Source organism: Oncorhynchus nerka, linkage group LG27, assembly GCF_034236695.1.
Source record: "Oncorhynchus nerka isolate Pitt River linkage group LG27, Oner_Uvic_2.0, whole genome shotgun sequence".
In the NCBI taxonomy this organism is placed as follows: Eukaryota; Metazoa; Chordata; class Actinopteri; order Salmoniformes; family Salmonidae; genus Oncorhynchus; species Oncorhynchus nerka.
The window spans coordinates 70544868-70562631 of NC_088422.1; the positions used below are offsets into that span (position 1 = coordinate 70544868).

Below are 17764 nucleotides of genomic sequence, written 5' to 3' on the forward strand. Positions count from 1 at the left end.
TAATGTAATTCTCTCCCTCAGCCCTCCTCCCTCCCTCCCTTCTGCTCACTTGTTCCTCTGTCCGCTCATCTCAGAGTAGCCGTGGTTCCACAGGGTGGAGGAGCCCAGGGAGTCCCCGGCCGTCATGGCTGGCTTCTGGTCCAGCTTCAGGGTGGTGATATGACTGAGGAGAGACACACAAAGAGATGGGGGGCATTACCTCATTACGCACTGAACCGAACCATAATTCACACCGTAGCACAGGTAATATTATTTATCACATATCTTATCTAAGTACACCAGCGGCCTGATACTATATTGTGCAGTGTGACACTGTGGTCTCTGTGTGTCACCTGAACAGGTTGAGTGTTTTGTGCTCCAGCAAGAGGCTGCTGTTGCCAGTCAGGTCCAGTTCGTGCAGGGTGGCCGTCAGAGAGTCTGGCAGTAGGATCTCAGTCAGCTCATTACAGCTCAAGTCCACCAGCTACACACACACACACACACACACACAGTGGAGGGAGAAGATAACACACTGTTACATGGTATAACATTGTAATAAAGACATACACATCTAAAAGACATATGCATAAACAAAACACAAACTAGGACTGACGCCGTTTAGTCGACTGGTCGATTGTTGGTTGACCGAGATTTCTTTAGTCGAACAGTGCACAAGACACCTGTCTCAGTGGACTAATCCATTGCGGAGGCCACGGGGATGGCACAGTCCATCACTCTAAGACATGTGATACTGAAATTGTATATGGTTACAGTATGTAAAAATAACGGTACAACACTAATAAATCAAATATTATTTAATAACAAATGAGCTTTATCCCGCATTGGATATGGTCGCTGTCCGCGGTTCTGAAACATAACCTTCAGTGAGCCATAGAATTGACACCTTTCCCTATGTTGCTATGTGCATAATAGCAAAGTTAACCAGCATATTGGGATTGAAAACAATGGAGGAGCCAGCAGAAGCAGAGATGAGGAAACAGCCCTTGCCTAAGCCTAATTGTCAAAAAACTATTTGAGGACAGAGGAAACCACATCTTACCTGTCAAATGTCTTTACAAATCATCCATATACACTACCGTTGAAAAGTTTGGGATCACTTAGAAATGTCCTTGTTTTTTAAAGAAAAGCTACTTTTTTGTCAACTCTGGGATGCTGGCGTTCTAGGCAGAGTTGCAAAGAAAAGCCATATCTCAGACTGGCCAATAAAAATAAAAGATTAAGATGGGCAAAAGAACACAGACACTGGACAGAGGAACTCTGCCTAGAAGGCCAGCATCCCGGAGTCGCCTCTTCACTGTTGACGTTGAGACTGGTGTTTTGCAGGTACTATTTAATGAAGCTGCCAGTTGAGGACTTGTGAGGCATCTGTTTCTAAAACTAGACACTAATTCACTTGTCCTCTTGCTCAGTTGTGCACAGGGGGCCCCCACTCCTCTTTCTATTCTGGTTAGAGCCAGTTTGTGCTGTTCTGTGAAGGGAGTAGTACACAGGTCTTCGGTTTCTTGGCTATTTCTTGCATGGAATAGCCTTCATTTCTCAGAACAAAAATAGACTGACGAGTTTCAGAAGAAAGTTCTTTGTTTCTCATCTAGTCTAAAGAAGGCCAGTTGTATTGCTTATTTAATCAGCTGTGCTAACAATTGCAAAATGGTTTTCTAATGATCAATTAGCCTTTTAAAATGATAAACTTGGATTAGCTAACACAACGTGCCACTGGAACACAGGAGTGATGGTTGCTGATAATGGGCCTCAGTACGCCTATGTAGATATTCCAGCTACAATAGACATTTACAACATTAACATTTACATTTACATTTAAGTCATTTAGCAGACGCTCTTATCCAGAGCGACTTACAAATTGGTGCGTTCACCTTAAGACATCCAGTGGAACAGCCACTTTACAATAGTGCATCTAAATCTTTTAAGGGGGGTGAGAAGGATTACTTTATCCTATCCTAGGTATTCCTGAAAGAGGTGGGGTTTCAGGTGTCTCCGGAAGGTGGTGATTGACTCCGCTGTCCTGGCGTCGTGAGGGAGTTTGTTCCACCATTGGGGGGCCAGAGCAGCGAACAGTTTTGACTGGGCTGCGCGGGAACTGTACTTCCTCAGTGGAAGGGAGGCGAGCAGGCCAGAGGTGGATGAACGCAGTGCCCTTGTTTGGGTGTAGGGCCTGATCAGAGCCTGGAGGTACTGAGGTGCCGTTCCCCTCACAGCTCCGTAGGCAAGCACCATGGTCTTGTAGCGGATGCGAGCTTCAACTGGAAGCCAGTGGAGAGAGCGGAGGAGCGGGGTGACGTGAGAGAACTTGGGAAGGTTGAACACCAGACGGGCTGCGGCGTTCTGGATGAGTTGTAGGGGTTTAATGGCACAGGCAGGGAGCCCAGCCAACAGCGAGTTGCAGTAATCCAGACGGGAGATGACAAGTGCCTGGATTAGGACCTGCGCCGCTTCCTGTGTGAGGCAGGAACAAATTAACAAATATTAACAAATATCTACACTGTATTTCTGATCAATTTGATGTTATTTTAAATTGGCAAAAAAAGTTCCTTTTCTTTCAAAAGCAAGGACATTTCTAAGTGACCCCAAACTTTTGAACAGTAGTGTACATCTACAGAAATAAGACAGATCCTGCTTCTGTTGCCTGTTTGAGTGTTTGTGTAACAGCCTACTGATTCTGTGAACACCAAGCCTCATGCAACAGCAAAATGTCTGATAAAGCAATTTCACAGATTCATCTGTTTTTAATCTTTGCTATGCTGTAATTTAGGCTTTACAATTTTGTGGGGTTAGTACAGACCGGTATTACTTAATGTATTTAGTGTTGTTTACACTGTTCCAAACAGGCAGAAAAATGATATTGTAATCTAACAGCACCTGTTTGTCACACACAATATGCACCTAGCTCTCGCTCCTATACCCTCCTTGATCTCCTTCTTATTGTTATAATTATCATTATGATCATCATTATAAAAACAAGTAATGTCGTTGTCATTAGTAGGCTTGGTATAGTATCCTTGTATAACCACCATCGAGCTGTAGGCCTAAGAGTCCTGGTTAGTCTTAATACCGTAACTTACTTAGGTAGCCTATATTTCAATATATAGGCTACTGTACCAATAAATCCATCACCAATTCGTTCATGCCATCACACAGCAAATATTGTAATTTAAACAGCAACTGTTTGGCACACAACCAGTAATAACCAATTTATTGATGTGATTATGATAGGCTATCGGTCAGGCCCTATTGGTCACATGTGATGAATGCATGTTTCACATAAAGAGAGAAGGGTTGAAGGAATAGGGAATGTTTTTCCTAAACAAATTAGAAATCTCGGTAACAGAACTTTTCAGTCAGAAACAGGTAATGGCTGTAATTATGTTGCAGCTTCAGCATGGACAGCGCAATAAACACTTGCTGTGCTGTGGTGCCTTTTTGCTGCACCAGTCGCACAGGTACTCGCTGTCATTTCTTTTTGACAACGTGTGAGTTATTTGTGCGTCTTAATTATTTAATCAAACAGGGGGCTTAAAGCAAAATACAAGCTCAGTGCAAATGTAGTTGATTTTATTAGGTTGTGTCTGTCTATATATGGAAAAATACATTTCAATATTTCAACCAATCGATTGGTTGAAAGAACAGGACGACTCTCGGTCAACCAATATTTTTTTTTAGTCGGGGACAGCCCTAATATAAACAGATATGAGTGAAACTGACCTTGATCTCTGGCAGGTTGAGGATCTCGGGGAACACACTGATGTGGTTGGAGTGTGCTATGAGGGTGTGTAGCCTCTTACAGCTGGAAACAGTGGAGGGGATGGTCTTCAGCTTGTTGCCACTCAGATTCAGCTCCTCTAGCAGCTCCAGTTTACTCAGTTTACTGCACACACAGAGCAGTATAGAGATGTCTCCACCACAGAACAATAGCTCATATCAGATCTAGAGAATAGCTACAGTATATTAGGAGCAATAGAGAACATTTTATGTCTAGAGACGCAATCTCTAAAGCAGTGGTTAACTCCCTGTGTAAAATATGTCCACTGATTGAAGGCATTTCCATTCTTGATAGGTACTGTATGAAGGCAGTATACCTGGGTTTGGAGTTGGTTACCTGGCAGGGAAAGAGAGCAGCTGGTTGTAGGCCATGTGCAGGACTCTGAGGTTCTGGTGTCCCACCAGCAGGGCAGCACAGTTCTCATTCAGTTTGTTCCCAGTCAGGTACAGTTCCTGGAGAGTGCTGAGGCTCTCCTCTGATTGGCTGCTGGGGGGAATTATCTCCAGGGCATTGGCTGACACGTTCAGGTACTTTAGGCTAGGAGGAGGAGCAGAGAGCGATGTATGTAAATAGGAAAGAACCCATAATTAATTGCCAGTTATACAAGTGATGTAAATGTGTAATATCAAGTCAACATCAGATGATTTAGACAGAACTTCCTCTTAAAGCTGTTATGACAGAGGATAGTTAAATGCTCTTGTTACCAACACTCTGTCCATAAATTTCATTTAACAAAACAGATTCAGATAAAGGATGACAGGGAGAAAATCAATAAGAATACATCTTCTAGTGGTGGCTCTTCTAAAACACTGAGAAACAAAATGTTGTTGACCAATGAGGCACTTTACAGCCATCATACTGGCGCTCGATGTCTCAGCACGGGAGACAGAGTAAAGTAGCCCAGGCCTAATGGGTGCGCAGGAAACGGTAGAACGTCAGGCTGTTGGTGGAGGGGGGAGGCTCACGTTACAGTCCGACTCAGACTGGTCCACAGAGCCACACCCTCCAGGGCCTGGCAGACACAGCCCAGGGGACCCAGTCAGTCCACCTCTACTGGAGCAGCTAACCAGGGCCATCACATGTCTACATGAAGTAAGACATCTCTTACAGACTGCAAACCAATTTAAGCTAGATACATCAACCCCATCAAATATTTATACTGTATTTCTACTGCATGATGTAAGGAGGATGTACTGTAGGGCAGTGTTTCATTTCAATATGCCCGATCCTGTTTTGTCCTTTAATTGGTTGTTGTGGTTGAATAGAGGCACAGGGCCACTGCTGCTCCGGGGTTTAAAGCAGCAGTAGTAGCGTCCTCGGGCCCAGGGGAGACGGAGCATCAGCTGCAGCCTTCAAAACACCTGTCAGGAATGGAGAGAGAGGCAGAGAGAGGGAGAGAGAGGACAAGCACCAAAGAGAAGGGTAGGAAAGAGGGTGGTGTGAAGAGAGAGAGGAAGGGGGATTGACCCACTTTAAGGCCTTGTAGAAGAGGCTCTCCGGGAGCTCGCCTAGCTTGTTGTGCTGGAGGTCGAGTACTTCCAGGGGGACGTGGTCAAGTAGGTCAGGCAGTCTCTGGAGCCTATTGTTCCCAGCCAGCAGCTTCCTCAGACTCAGGCTACTGAGTAGTCTAGCGGAGAGGGAGATGAAAAAAGAGAGAAAGAGCTAAAGAGAGAGAGAACATCTTCTGCTGTGAATTTGATCACACATGAAACTGGGGGAAATCTTGAGGTACAGAAACTCCACAGCCAACAAATCCATCAACGTCTTTTTCAACTTGGCAGCCTAAAGATACCAACACAGCACAATTTACGCCAGAAAGAATAACAGAGGTCTCATCTGCAGCTACGCCGTCAAGACAAATATTATCTTGTTTGCGACGGCTTTGGTCTATTCAAATGCAAATATAGTTGTGTTAAAGGGTAACATTAAATGATGGTTGCTTTGAGCAGAGTCATACTGAGATCACAGTCTGCTGACAGAAAGACGACAAGCCGTACGTTGGCTTCACACAGCCAATGAAATCCTCTCATCAGCTGACTGTCAACACATCTGCTGATGTTTTAGGGACAGTTATTTCTGGCCGGACATTGGCTAAATGATGCCCGATGTTAATCAGATTAATATGGTGCTCATCCTAATAATCATTTCAGAATGTTTAAAAGCCAAATCCGGATGATACGAGGTGGACAGGTTAAACATATAGCACAACATGATGGACAAAGTAACAGCCTTTAATCTACCTTAACAAATATGCATATTTAGAACATCTTTATATGAAAAACTAGACGAGTTGGAAGTGAGGAGTTTGAGAAGGATGAACTAGTCCTCGTAGGGAGACTAACCTGGCTGGTAGTTCAGACAGGAAGTTGTGTGTAACGTCCAGCACCTCCACCTTTCTACTGTCACACACCCAGTCTGGAAGGTACTCCAGCAGGTTCCTTTTCACAGAGGTCACAGTCAACACAGTGGTCAGAGGGGATATAAGACCTTTTTTACCTCCAACTGTACATATACAGTGCATTTGGAAAGTATTCAGACCCCTTGACTTTTTCCACATTTTGTTACGTTACAGCCTTATTATAAAATTGGTTAAATTGTTTTTTTCTCCCTCATATGCATGCAACACCCCATAAAGACAGTAAAAACTGAAATATCAAATTTACAAGTATTCAGACCTTCTACTCAGTACTTTGCTGAAGCACTTTTGGCAGCAATTACAGCCTCAAGTCTTCTTAGGTATGACGCTACAAGCTTGGCACACCTGTATTTGCAGAGTTTCTCCCATTCTTCTCTGCAGATCCTCTCAAGCTCTGTCAGGTTGGGTGTGGAGCGTTGCTGCTGGTTTCTCCAGAGATGTTTGATCGGGTTCAAGTGTGGGCTCTGGCTGGGCCACTCAAGGACATTCATAGATTTAGCCAAGGCAACGCAGGAGTGGCTTCGGATGTGTGCTTAGTGTCATTGTCCTGTTGGAAGGTGAACCTTCACACCAGCCTGTGGTCCAGATTGCTCTGGAGCAGGTTAACATCAAGGATCCCTCTGTACTTTGCTCCGTTCATCTTTCCCTCGATCTTGACTAGTGTCCAAGTCCCTGCCGCTGAAAAACATCCACACAACATGATGCTGCCACCACGCTTCACCGTAGGGATGGTGCCGGGTTACCTCCAGGCATGATGCTGCCACCACGCTTCACCGTAGGGATGGTGCTGGGTTACCTCCAGACATGATGCTGCCACCAGGCTTCACCGTAGGGATGGTGCCGGGTTACCTCCAGACATGATGCTGCCACCACGCTTCACCGTAGGGATGGTGCCGGGTTACCTCCAGACATGATGCTTGGCATTCAGGCCAAATTTGTTTTTATCTTGGTTTCATCAGACAAGAGAATCTTGTTTTTAATGGTCTGAGAGTCCTTTAGGTTCCTTTTGGCAAACTCCAAGCGGGCTGTCATGTGCCTTTTACTAAGGAGTGGCTTCCATCTGGCCACTCTACCATAAAGGCCTGATGGGTGGAGTGCTGCAGGGATGGTTGTCCTTCTGGAAGGTTCTCTCATCTCCACAGAGGAACTCCGGAGCACTTTCAGAGTGACCATTGGGTTATTGGTCACCTCCCTGACCAAGGCCCTTCTCCCCAGATTGGCTGGGCAGCCAGCTCTAGGGGGAGTCTTGGTGGTTCCAAACTTCTTCCATTTAAGAATGATGGAGGCCACTGTGTTCTTGGGGACATTCAATGCTGCAGAAATGTTTTGGTTCCCTTCCCCCTCGACACAATCCTGTCTCGGAGCTCTATCTACAATTATTTCGACCTCACAGCTTGGTTTTTGCTATGACATGCACTGTCAACTGTGGGACCTTATATAGACAGGTGTGCCTTTCCAAATCATGTCCAATAAATTGAATTTACCACAGGTGGACTCCCATCAACTTGTAAAAACATCTCAAGGATGATCAATGGAAACAGGGTGCACCGGAGTTCAATTTCGAGTCTAATAGCAATCGGTCTGAATACTTAAGTAAATAAGGTATTTGTTTTTTATTTTGTATACATTTGCTAAAATTTCTAAAAACCTGCTTTTGCTTTGTCATTATGGGGTATTGTGTGTAGATTGATGAAGAAAAATGTTTTATTTAATCAATTTTAGAATAAGGCTGTAATGTAACCAAATGTGGAAAAGTGAAAAGGGGTCTGGAAACTTCCCGAAAGCACCGTATATGAAAAAAGGTACCAATATACCAAGTTCATGAGAAGAAGAATGTTGATAGATTAATAACATTATTAACACCTCTTCCTTACTGATTGAGAAACTGAGGCCCTGGCCAGACCGCACTCACCGTGATAAGTCCATCTGTGTCAGCTGGTTGGGTACTGGGTAGATGTTTACTGTTGTCAGGCCTGTGAGTAGAGGAAAAGCAGTGATCAGCAGCCAAGGTAGTGATGGCTATATGCATTATGTAACAGTAATAGTGGTAGAGGGCCTGGAGAGACAGGACCAGGGAGGGAGGTGCTCCACTCACGGTTGCTGCTGGCGTGGAGCGTGCGCAGGGTGAAGCCACTCAGCGTTAGCGCCCTCAGCTGGTTTCTCTGACAGTGCAGGATTTCCAGGCTGCAGATGGAGCTCAGGTCCAGGGTGGCCAAGTGGTTGTCCCTCAGGTCTAGCTGGGTCACCTGCTTCACTGCCTCCAGGGCCTCACTCTTCACCCAGCGCAGACCGTTCAGCCTGCTTACAGTACACAGCATTAACACCCAGGGCCTCATACGGTACACAGCATTAACACCCAGGCCCTCATACGGTACACAGCATTAACACCCAGGGCCTCATACGGTACACAGCATTAACACCCAGGGCCTCATACGGTACACAGCATTAACACCCAGGGCCTCATACGGTACACAGCATTAACACCCAGGGCCTCATACGGTACACAGCATTAACACCCAGGCCTCATTCGGAACACAGCATTAACACCCAGGCCTCATACTGTTCACAGCATTAACACCCATGCCTCATACGGTACACAGCATTAACACCCAGGCCTCATTCGGAACACAGCATTAACACCCAGGCCTCATACGGTATACAGCATTAACACCCAGGGCCTCATACGGTACACAGCATTAACACCCAGGGCCTCATACGGTACACAGCATTAACACCCAGGCCTCATTCGGAACACAGCATTAACACCCAGGCCTCATTCGGAACACAGCATTAACACCCAGGCCTCATACGGTACACAGCATTAACACCCAGGCCTCATACAGTACGTAAGGGAAAATGAACAAGGGGCTATGCATTCACGACGTGGAAGGTGTGTTCCAACGCGACGCGCTAGCGGAGTGGAACTGACCTTCCAAAGAGTTGTATTTTCCAGAGAACACAGAGCCCCGAGTTTATTATCCCTTTTATACCACAATAATACTATAATTTTTACATATTTACCACTAGAAGTGTTAATTTAACAATGTCAATAATGTTCTCAATTTGACTTTGCTTTCAAAAGCAGCTCAAACATAGAACATGTATGAACTATAGCCATTGAATTCTACCCTGCTGATATACCGTGCGTTATAGGGAAATAATGCACACTTTAGAATGCCCTTCAAGCCAATCAGAAATGAGTATTCAACAATACCATGGTATAAACAGCATTATAAACTGGGTGGTTCGAGCCCTGAATGCTGATTGGTTGACAGCGGTGGTATACCACGGGTATGACAAAACATGTATTTTTACTGCTTTAACTATGATCGTAACCAGTTTATAATAGCAATAAGGCATCTCGGGATTTGTAGTATATGGCCAATATACCACGGCTGAGTCGTGCATAAGAACAGCCCTTAGTCGTGGTATATTGGCCATATATACCCCCTCGGACCTTATTGCTTAATTAACACACAGGCCTCATACACATAGAATTGAGATATTAGTCACAACATGATGTTAAAGCACTGGCTTTAGACAAACAGAACACTGGGTTAGAATGCTGACCGCAGACAGACAAGACAGAATATAGTCAGCAACTAGAAAAAAGGTATTGGTGCTCCTCCTCCAAACCAGAGGCCAGTTCAGGTGAGGAGTGGAGCCGAGCAGTAGTCCATCCTCTTTGCCTGGCTGATGAGTTCCAGACTGGCCCTGTGTGTCTCCCTTATCTGATCTCACTCTGCAGTACCTCTCCCTTTTATGAACCCAACTGGCCTCCTAATCCTGCAGGCACCCAGCCCCCATAAATCCAGCCCATCCCTCCACCCAATAACTCATTCTCAAGGTGAGGCAGAGAAAGAGAGAGGGCGCAAGAGAGAGGGAAGGGAGTGAGAGAGGGAGGAAGCGAGAGGTAGAAAGATGGGAGGAAGCGAGAGAGGTAGAAAGATGGGAGGAGAGAGATGAATAACGACTAAACTTTAAAACAGTGACAGGGAATCAAGGGGGTGACACTGCAGGTTTTTAGGGGATCAACCTCACTATCAATGGCTGCATGAGAGCTGGATAGAGAGATGAGAAGGCATTTTATATGAAAATGGCTAGGTGAGGCAGGGTCAGGCATCGGGGTGTGGGAAATTTGGGAGGGGGGGACATTGAACTGCTGCTGCCAACTGAGATTTACTAACAGGGGAGCTCTTGTTACCATTGTGTACTGATCCTGCATTATGCATGCTGTGACTGATTAGTAGAGTGTATACTGATGGAGAGAGTGAGAAAGAGAGACAGTGAGGGAGAAATAGGAATAGAAAGAAAGAGACGGAGGGCCCGTACGACGGTAGAGAGTACAGACTGGTCTAGTTCCTCACCGCAGGTCGATGTTCTTGAGGTGGCTCATTCTGGCAAGGATCCCCAGCTCCAGGGTCTCCACCCTGTTCCCAGCCATGGCTAGCTTGTCCATGCCACTCAGCCTATCCAGCACACCAGGGATGTGGGGGAAGTTGTTGAAGGAAAGCCCCAGGCTGCTGAGCTGAGCTAGGCCGCCAAGCTCTTCGGGAAGGAAGTTCAACTGATTTCCATCCAGAGACAGGGTCTGCAGACTGGGGGACAGAAACAGACATACATTTCTTTCATCTCTGTTTTCTGAGGATACACAACTGTTTGGCATTCCATAATGTGAGGTGAAAATGTCAGTGTTTGTATATTTGAAAATCATGCTGCAGTAAGTGAGCTGAGAGCATGAAAACTGGCCTGATTTTAAATCTTTATTTAATCTCATTGCATAACAACAAACAGCTGAACTTAATGCATTGGTTCAATAAATTCAAAACACACACACAGCTATAACATGCTCAATAATGATTCATTGCTAAGAGGAGCATGTGGGCTCATGTGGCCAGAAAGGGGCTAATGTGGAGAGGCGAGCAGCGGGGCGAGTGGAGTGTTCTGCACCTAACAGCACAACATGTCCAACCCAACATCCAGTACATAGAGGAACTGATACTCATACTGTCCACCATGGAATTATACCCTACCTAACACAGCTAGAGAGGGAATGTTAGAATGTACTCTATACCAAACGGAATAGAAGATACAGTGGAAGTCAGAAGTTTACATTCACCTTAGACAAATACATTTAAACAATTCCTGACATTTAATCCTAGTAAAAATTCCCTGTCTTAGGTCAGTTAGGATCACCACTTTATTTTAAGAATGTGAAATGTCAGAATAATAGTAGAGAGAGTGATTTATTTCAGCGTTTATTTCTTTCATCACATTCCCAGTGGGTCAGAAGATTACATACACGCAATTAGTATTTGGTAGCATTGCCATTAAATTGTTTAACTTGGGTCAAACGTTTCAGGTAGCCTTCCACAAGCTTCCCACAATAATTTGGGTACATTTTGGCCTATTCTTCCTGACAAAGCTGGTGTAACTGAGTCAGGTTTGTAGGCCTCCTTGCTCGCACACGCTTTTTCAGTTCTGCCCACAAATTTTCTATGGGATTGAGGTCAGGGCTTTGTGATGGCCACACCAATACCTTGACTTTGTTGTCCTTAAGATATTTTGCCACAACTTTGTTAGTATGCTTGTGGTCATTGTCCATTTGGAAGACCCATTTGCGACCAAGCTTTTAACTTCCTGACTGACGTCTTGAGATGTTGCTTCAATATATCAACATAATTTTCCTTCCCCATGAAGTCATCTATTTTGTGAAGTGCACCAGTCCCTCCTGCAAACATAACGAGGGTCATTATGGCCAAACAGTTCTATTTTTGTTTCATAAGACCAGAGAATATTTCTCTAAAAAGTACAATCTTTCTCCCCATGTGCAGTTGCAAACCGTAGTCTGGCTTTTTATGGCGGTTTTGGAGCAGTGGCTTCTTCCTTGCTGAGCGGCCTTTCAGGTTATGTCGATATAGGACTCGTTTTACTGTGGATATAGATACTTTTGTACCCGTTTCCTCCAGCATCTTCACAAGGTCCTTTGCTGTAGTTCTGGGATTGATTTACACTCGTATCAAAGTACTTTAATCTTTAATTAAGAGACAGAACGCGTCTCCTTCCTGAGCGATATGACAGCTGAGTGGTCCCATGTTGTTTATACTTGTGTACTATTGTTTGGGCAGATGAACGTGGTACCGTCAGGCGTTTGGAAATTGCTCCCAAGGATGAACCTGACTTGGAGGTCTTTTTTTTCCCTGAGGTCTATTCTGAGGTCTGATTTCTTTTGATTTTCCCATGATGTCAAGCAAATAGGCACTGAGTTTGAAGGTAGGCCTAGAAATACATCCACAGGTCCCTTCCAATTGAATCACATTATGTCAATTAGCCTATCAGAAGCTTCTAATGTCATGACATAATTTTCTGGAATTTTCCAAGCTGTTTAAAGGCACAGTCAATTTAGTGTGTGTAAACTTCTGACCCACTGGAATTGTGATACAGTGAATTATAAGTTAAATAATCTGTCTGTAAACAATTGTTGGAAAGATGACTTGTGTCATGCACAAAGTAGATGTCCTAACCGACTTAACAAACTATAGTTTTGGCAACAAGAAATTTGCGGACTGGTTGAAAAACAAGTTTTAATGACTCCAACCTAAGTGTATCTAAACTTCCGACTTCAACTGTAGATTTTTGGCAGACTGATATAGGGTTATATGTGTGACTGTCTTACCTCTGGAGGTTGCCTATCTGTGCAGGGACAGTGTTCATGCCGTTACAGGAGAGGTTGAGCTCTGTCAGGGTGAGGATCTCACAGACAGACTCTGGAAACACTCCCAGGCGGTTATGTGAAAGGTTCAGGCTCTTCAGCTGGGAAAACCTGGAGAGAAGGAGACATGTTTTCTGACATGTTCATTGAATGACCAAAAATACATATTTTCTTCTTGTTGCAACGCTTTGATGATTGCGACAAGTCTGATTATAAAAAGAGATGTATTTTGTGGGCTCATTGCGTTGGTTCAGGTAGTCTCGTTCATCTTAATCGCTTCATTGGAATTTGTGTCCTCGTTACTACGGGCTGCTGACATTTTACATTTTCGCATCGAGTCCTCTTCATGGACCGGTGGGTATCATATCCTTATCAAACCAAAATCCCACCTCTCACACACACGCACACACGCACACACACACACACACACACATAAAGTAACAATACAAGCATTTTTGTGAATGACGTGATGCAGAACGGATGGGGGATGGAGGTGGCCGTTGTGAGTCACAACGCGTTAGAGCACAGACCACATCCGAGAAGAACCACCCCACCCCCTCCTCCGCCTCCTCAGGCTCCATCAGCCTCCCTCACTCTCCAAGCCCTGCTCTGACTCTAAATATACAGATAGAGGGAGTGACAGAAACACACACAGAGAGAGACAGAGACAGATAGACACAGACAGACAAGACACAGAGAGAGAGATGCAGTGATGTGTACATTTTATTCCTCTCAGCTACCCGGCACAGTAGATCCTCTAGAATGTGTTCATTCCACAGCCCTTCACACACGTACACCACTTATTCCATCTCGGCCCTTCCTGCTTACCTTACAACAGGAAATACTACAGAGTGTAGTAGATCATTAACATTTAATAGCATTATCTCTTTTGAGAATGCCAGCTTGTTCAAATATGCTCCAGTTGTACCATAGGAGTGGACACTGAGCTAAGCGCCCCTCCACAAGACGATATGCAGGCTGTACCGCGGTCTCTGAGCATCGACCACAAACGAGAGATACAGTCAGGACAACTTTTCAGCACCGACTAGACCATAAAACAAGATCTGTGATAAACAACGTACGTACTTGTAGAACATCATATGACATGCTTACATAATGCATTTGGGTAAAATGGTCAGACTGTGTTGTAACACTACCACACATTGCACTGTAACAGTGAGGACATGTTGATCTGCCGACGGATTATGATTTAGTTTTGAGGTAAGGGTGTTACTGGGCAGGTTGAGTTGGGAGATTTGGCAGGATTGGTATTGGGCTACAGGTTTTGCGTGGCATGTTTGGACTTAGTATTAGGTAGGGTTTTCCTGAGTAAGGTGTGTCAGTGGCTGGGTACTGCCCTGCCTGGTGACAGAGTGTATTTACCTGGGGAGGTTGAGCAGTCCTCCGGGGCCCTGCAGGGACATGAAGTTGTGTCGGAGGTTGAGATGGGTGAGGTCCTGGCTGTAGAACAGGTACTCTGGCACCTCCTCCAGACTGTAGCATGACAGATCCACCAGGCTGATGGTCTGAGAAACCACCTGCAAACACAGGACATGTCTGTTTACTGCTCCCAATTTGTTTTTTTAATGAAGCTTTTTGATAATAGAACAAGGTTTTGACCAGCATGGTCAGGTTGACCAGAAACCACCTGCATGGAGCAAATGAGGTTTGCACCCAAAAACACACAGAGTAACAGGCAACTTTAATTTAAAAAAGGTTGAGTCGGTTCAATCACAGAAGGGAAGTTAGAATCATACACTGTCTTCAGCATTACAGAATGATTTATGGAGCATTATAAATAAAGGAATACTGATAAGGTCATGTTGTTGAGTCCATAACAAAACAGGATGTTCACACAGCTCTAGTGTTGTGGTCTAGTAGAGTTGGCAGCATGAACTCCACAGAGGTGTGTGGTACTTAACCATGATCCTCACAGTGAGTGCTGTGTATATCCAGAGGTGAAAGTAGATTTAATTTCTTCCCGGAATGGACCTTCTACGTGTGCAAGTGATTTTATAAATTGTTTATAGTCCTAATCATAGAATCCCTATTCTTTCTAAAATTGTATATACCGGTATATATATATATATATATACCTGCGCACTTTACTCCGGGATGGTGTAATCATTTTTTGAAAGGGGGGTGTGGAAATAAACTATTTAAGCCTCAATTTAGATATTTTTCTGCTTATAATGTCCTACATTTGGTTGGCTACTTGTAAGCCACGGTGTCTATAATTAGATACATGCAGCTTCTCGTCATTACTTGATGCTTGTCTAGAAGACTAAATAAAGACTTTCTCACCAGAATGATGTCATAAATCATCAACAATCTACACTGAACAGAAATATATACGCAACAAGTGTTGGTCCCGTGTTTCATAAATCGAAATAAAAGATCCCAGAAATATTCCATACGCACAAATAGCGTATCTCTCAAATTTTATGCACAAATTTGTTTACATCCCTGTTAGTGAGCATTTTATCCTGTGTCAAGATAATGCATCCACCTGACAGGTGTGGCATATCAAGAAGCTGATTGGACAGCATGATCATTACACAGGTGCGCCTTGTGCTAGGGACAATAAAAGGCAACTCTAAAATGTGCAGTTGTGTCACACAACACAATGGCATAGATGTCTCAAGTTGAGGGAGCGTGCAATTGCAGGAATGTCCACCAGAGAATTGAATGTTCATTTCTCTACTATAAGCCGCCTCCACCATCATTTCAGAGAATTTGGCAGTACATCCTACTGGCTCAACTGCAGACCACGTTTAACCATGCCAGCTCAGGACCTCCACATCTGGCTTCTTCACCTGCAGGATCATCAGATCGTCAACAAAATCTTTGAAAATAATTGAAAAGCTGTCAAAGGATCCAACATGTTTCTGAGAGTATTTCAATGAGTCTGATGGATATTTTGTATGGTTGAATATTGAATACTTTCAGCTTTTACGTCGCTGATAGAAATGGCACTTTTAGGCTACACAGCATCTCTAAATGCTAGAGGTCGACCAATTAATTGACATGGCCAAATAATTAGGGCCGATTTCAAGATTTCATAACAATCGGTAATCTGCATTTTTGGACGCCGATTATGGCCGATTACATTGCATTCTACGAGGAAACTGCGTGGCAGGCTGACCACCTGTTACGCGAGTGCAGCAACAAGCCATGGTAAGTTGCTAGCTAGCATTAAACTTATCTTATAACAACAAAAGAAAAATCAAATCTTCACATAATCACTAGTTAACTACATGTGATGATATTACTAGGTTAACTAGCTTGTCCTGCGTTGCATATAATCAATGCGGTGCCTGTTAATTTATCGTCGAACCACAGCCTACTTCGCCAAACGGGGATGATTTAAGTGCATTCGCGAAAGAAGCACAATCGTTGCACGAATGTGCCTAACCATAAACATCAATGCCTTTCTTAAAATCAATACATGGAAGTTTTTTTTTTTTAACCCAAATATTAAGTTAAGAAATTAATGTTAGCTGGCAATATTAACTAAGGAAATTGTGTCACTTCTCTTGCGTTCATTGCACACTCAGTCAGGGAATATGCAACCTTTTGGGCCACCTGGCTCGTTGCAAACTAATTTTCCAGAATTCCACATAATTATGACATAACATTGGTTGTGCAATGTAACAGCAATATTTAAACTTAGGGTTGCCACCCGTTCGATAAAATACGGAATGGTTCTGTACTTCACTGAAGGAATAAACGTTTTGTTTTCAAAATGATAGTTTCCGGATTTAACCATATTAATGACCAAAGGCTCATATATCTGTGTTTATTATTATATTATAATTAAGTATATGATTTGATATTTGATAGAGCAGTCTGACTGAGCGGTGGTTGGCGGCAGCAGGCTCAAACTTTACTGCGTTTTGCCTTCAGCTCTTAGCAATGCTTGATTCAAGCCTAACAACTCCTGAGATTAGGCAGGCAATACTAAAGTGCCTATAATAACATCCAATAGTCAAAGGTATATGAAATACAAATGGTATAGAGAGAAATAGTCGATGCATAATTCCTATAATAACTACAACCTAAAACTTCTTAACTGGGAATATTGAACCAACAGCTTTCATATGTTCTCGTGTTCTGAGCAAGGAACCAAAACGTTAGCTTTTTTACATGGAACATATTGCGCTTTTACTTTCTTCTCCAACACTGTGTTTTTGCATTACTTAAACCAAATTGAGCATATTTCATTATTTGAGACTAAGTCGATTTTATTGATGTATTATATTAAGTTAAAATAAAAGTGTTCATTCAGTATTGTTGTAATTGTCATTATTACACATATATATGTAAATGTATATATATATATATATATATATGTAAATGTGTGTATATATGTAAATGTGTGTATATATGTAAATGTGTATATACACACACACACACACACACATTATAGTAGGCTACATATGAAGCCTACATTCAGTGTCCAGACTTCTGTTACTATTCCAAATATTCTGGCATCCATACAGTGTACTGTGCACCCTCCATTTGATAAATGCCAAGAGACATCAGTTATAAAACACTAAAGTGTTTGTCCTTCATTAGGCCTACAAGTCTTGTAACCTGAATTGATGTGTCCACTCTGTCCGTGCGCGTCTCAGTCTTGGCCACTCATCCCTGCCTTGGCAACATTTCAGTGCTATCGTCGAACCAAACGGCACTATTCCACACCTCTTCAAGTCTATTCGCAAATCTTTCACATGACTAATGATAAATAGTGTAATAGCCTACAGTTTTAATTAATTATTATGACAGGCTCATGTTTTACTGGTACGGTGTACCCTTCCTATTTATTTTGCCAGGACTCCACTTTGGCTTACTTTCACCC

The 17764-nt window shown here is 43.5% G+C and overlaps 1 protein-coding gene across 1 annotated transcript in view; it reads right to left on the reverse strand.

Moving 5' to 3' along the window:
- The window catches only part of LOC115112255 (PH domain leucine-rich repeat-containing protein phosphatase 2-like), a 53157-nt gene that overhangs the window by 9066 nt on the left and 26327 nt on the right, over positions 1 to 17764 (reverse strand). Inside the window, exons 6-16 of the mRNA XM_029639186.2 lie at positions 14287 to 14441; positions 12868 to 13014; positions 10559 to 10789; positions 8287 to 8489; positions 8104 to 8164; positions 6118 to 6213; positions 5247 to 5402; positions 4112 to 4312; positions 3718 to 3880; positions 333 to 463; positions 50 to 163 (exon numbers count right to left, since the gene is read on the reverse strand). Coding sequence (XP_029495046.1) covers positions 50 to 163; positions 333 to 463; positions 3718 to 3880; positions 4112 to 4312; positions 5247 to 5402; positions 6118 to 6213; positions 8104 to 8164; positions 8287 to 8489; positions 10559 to 10789; positions 12868 to 13014; positions 14287 to 14441 — 1658 coding nt within the window. The remainder of the gene's footprint in view (positions 1 to 49; positions 164 to 332; positions 464 to 3717; positions 3881 to 4111; positions 4313 to 5246; positions 5403 to 6117; positions 6214 to 8103; positions 8165 to 8286; positions 8490 to 10558; positions 10790 to 12867; positions 13015 to 14286; positions 14442 to 17764) is intronic.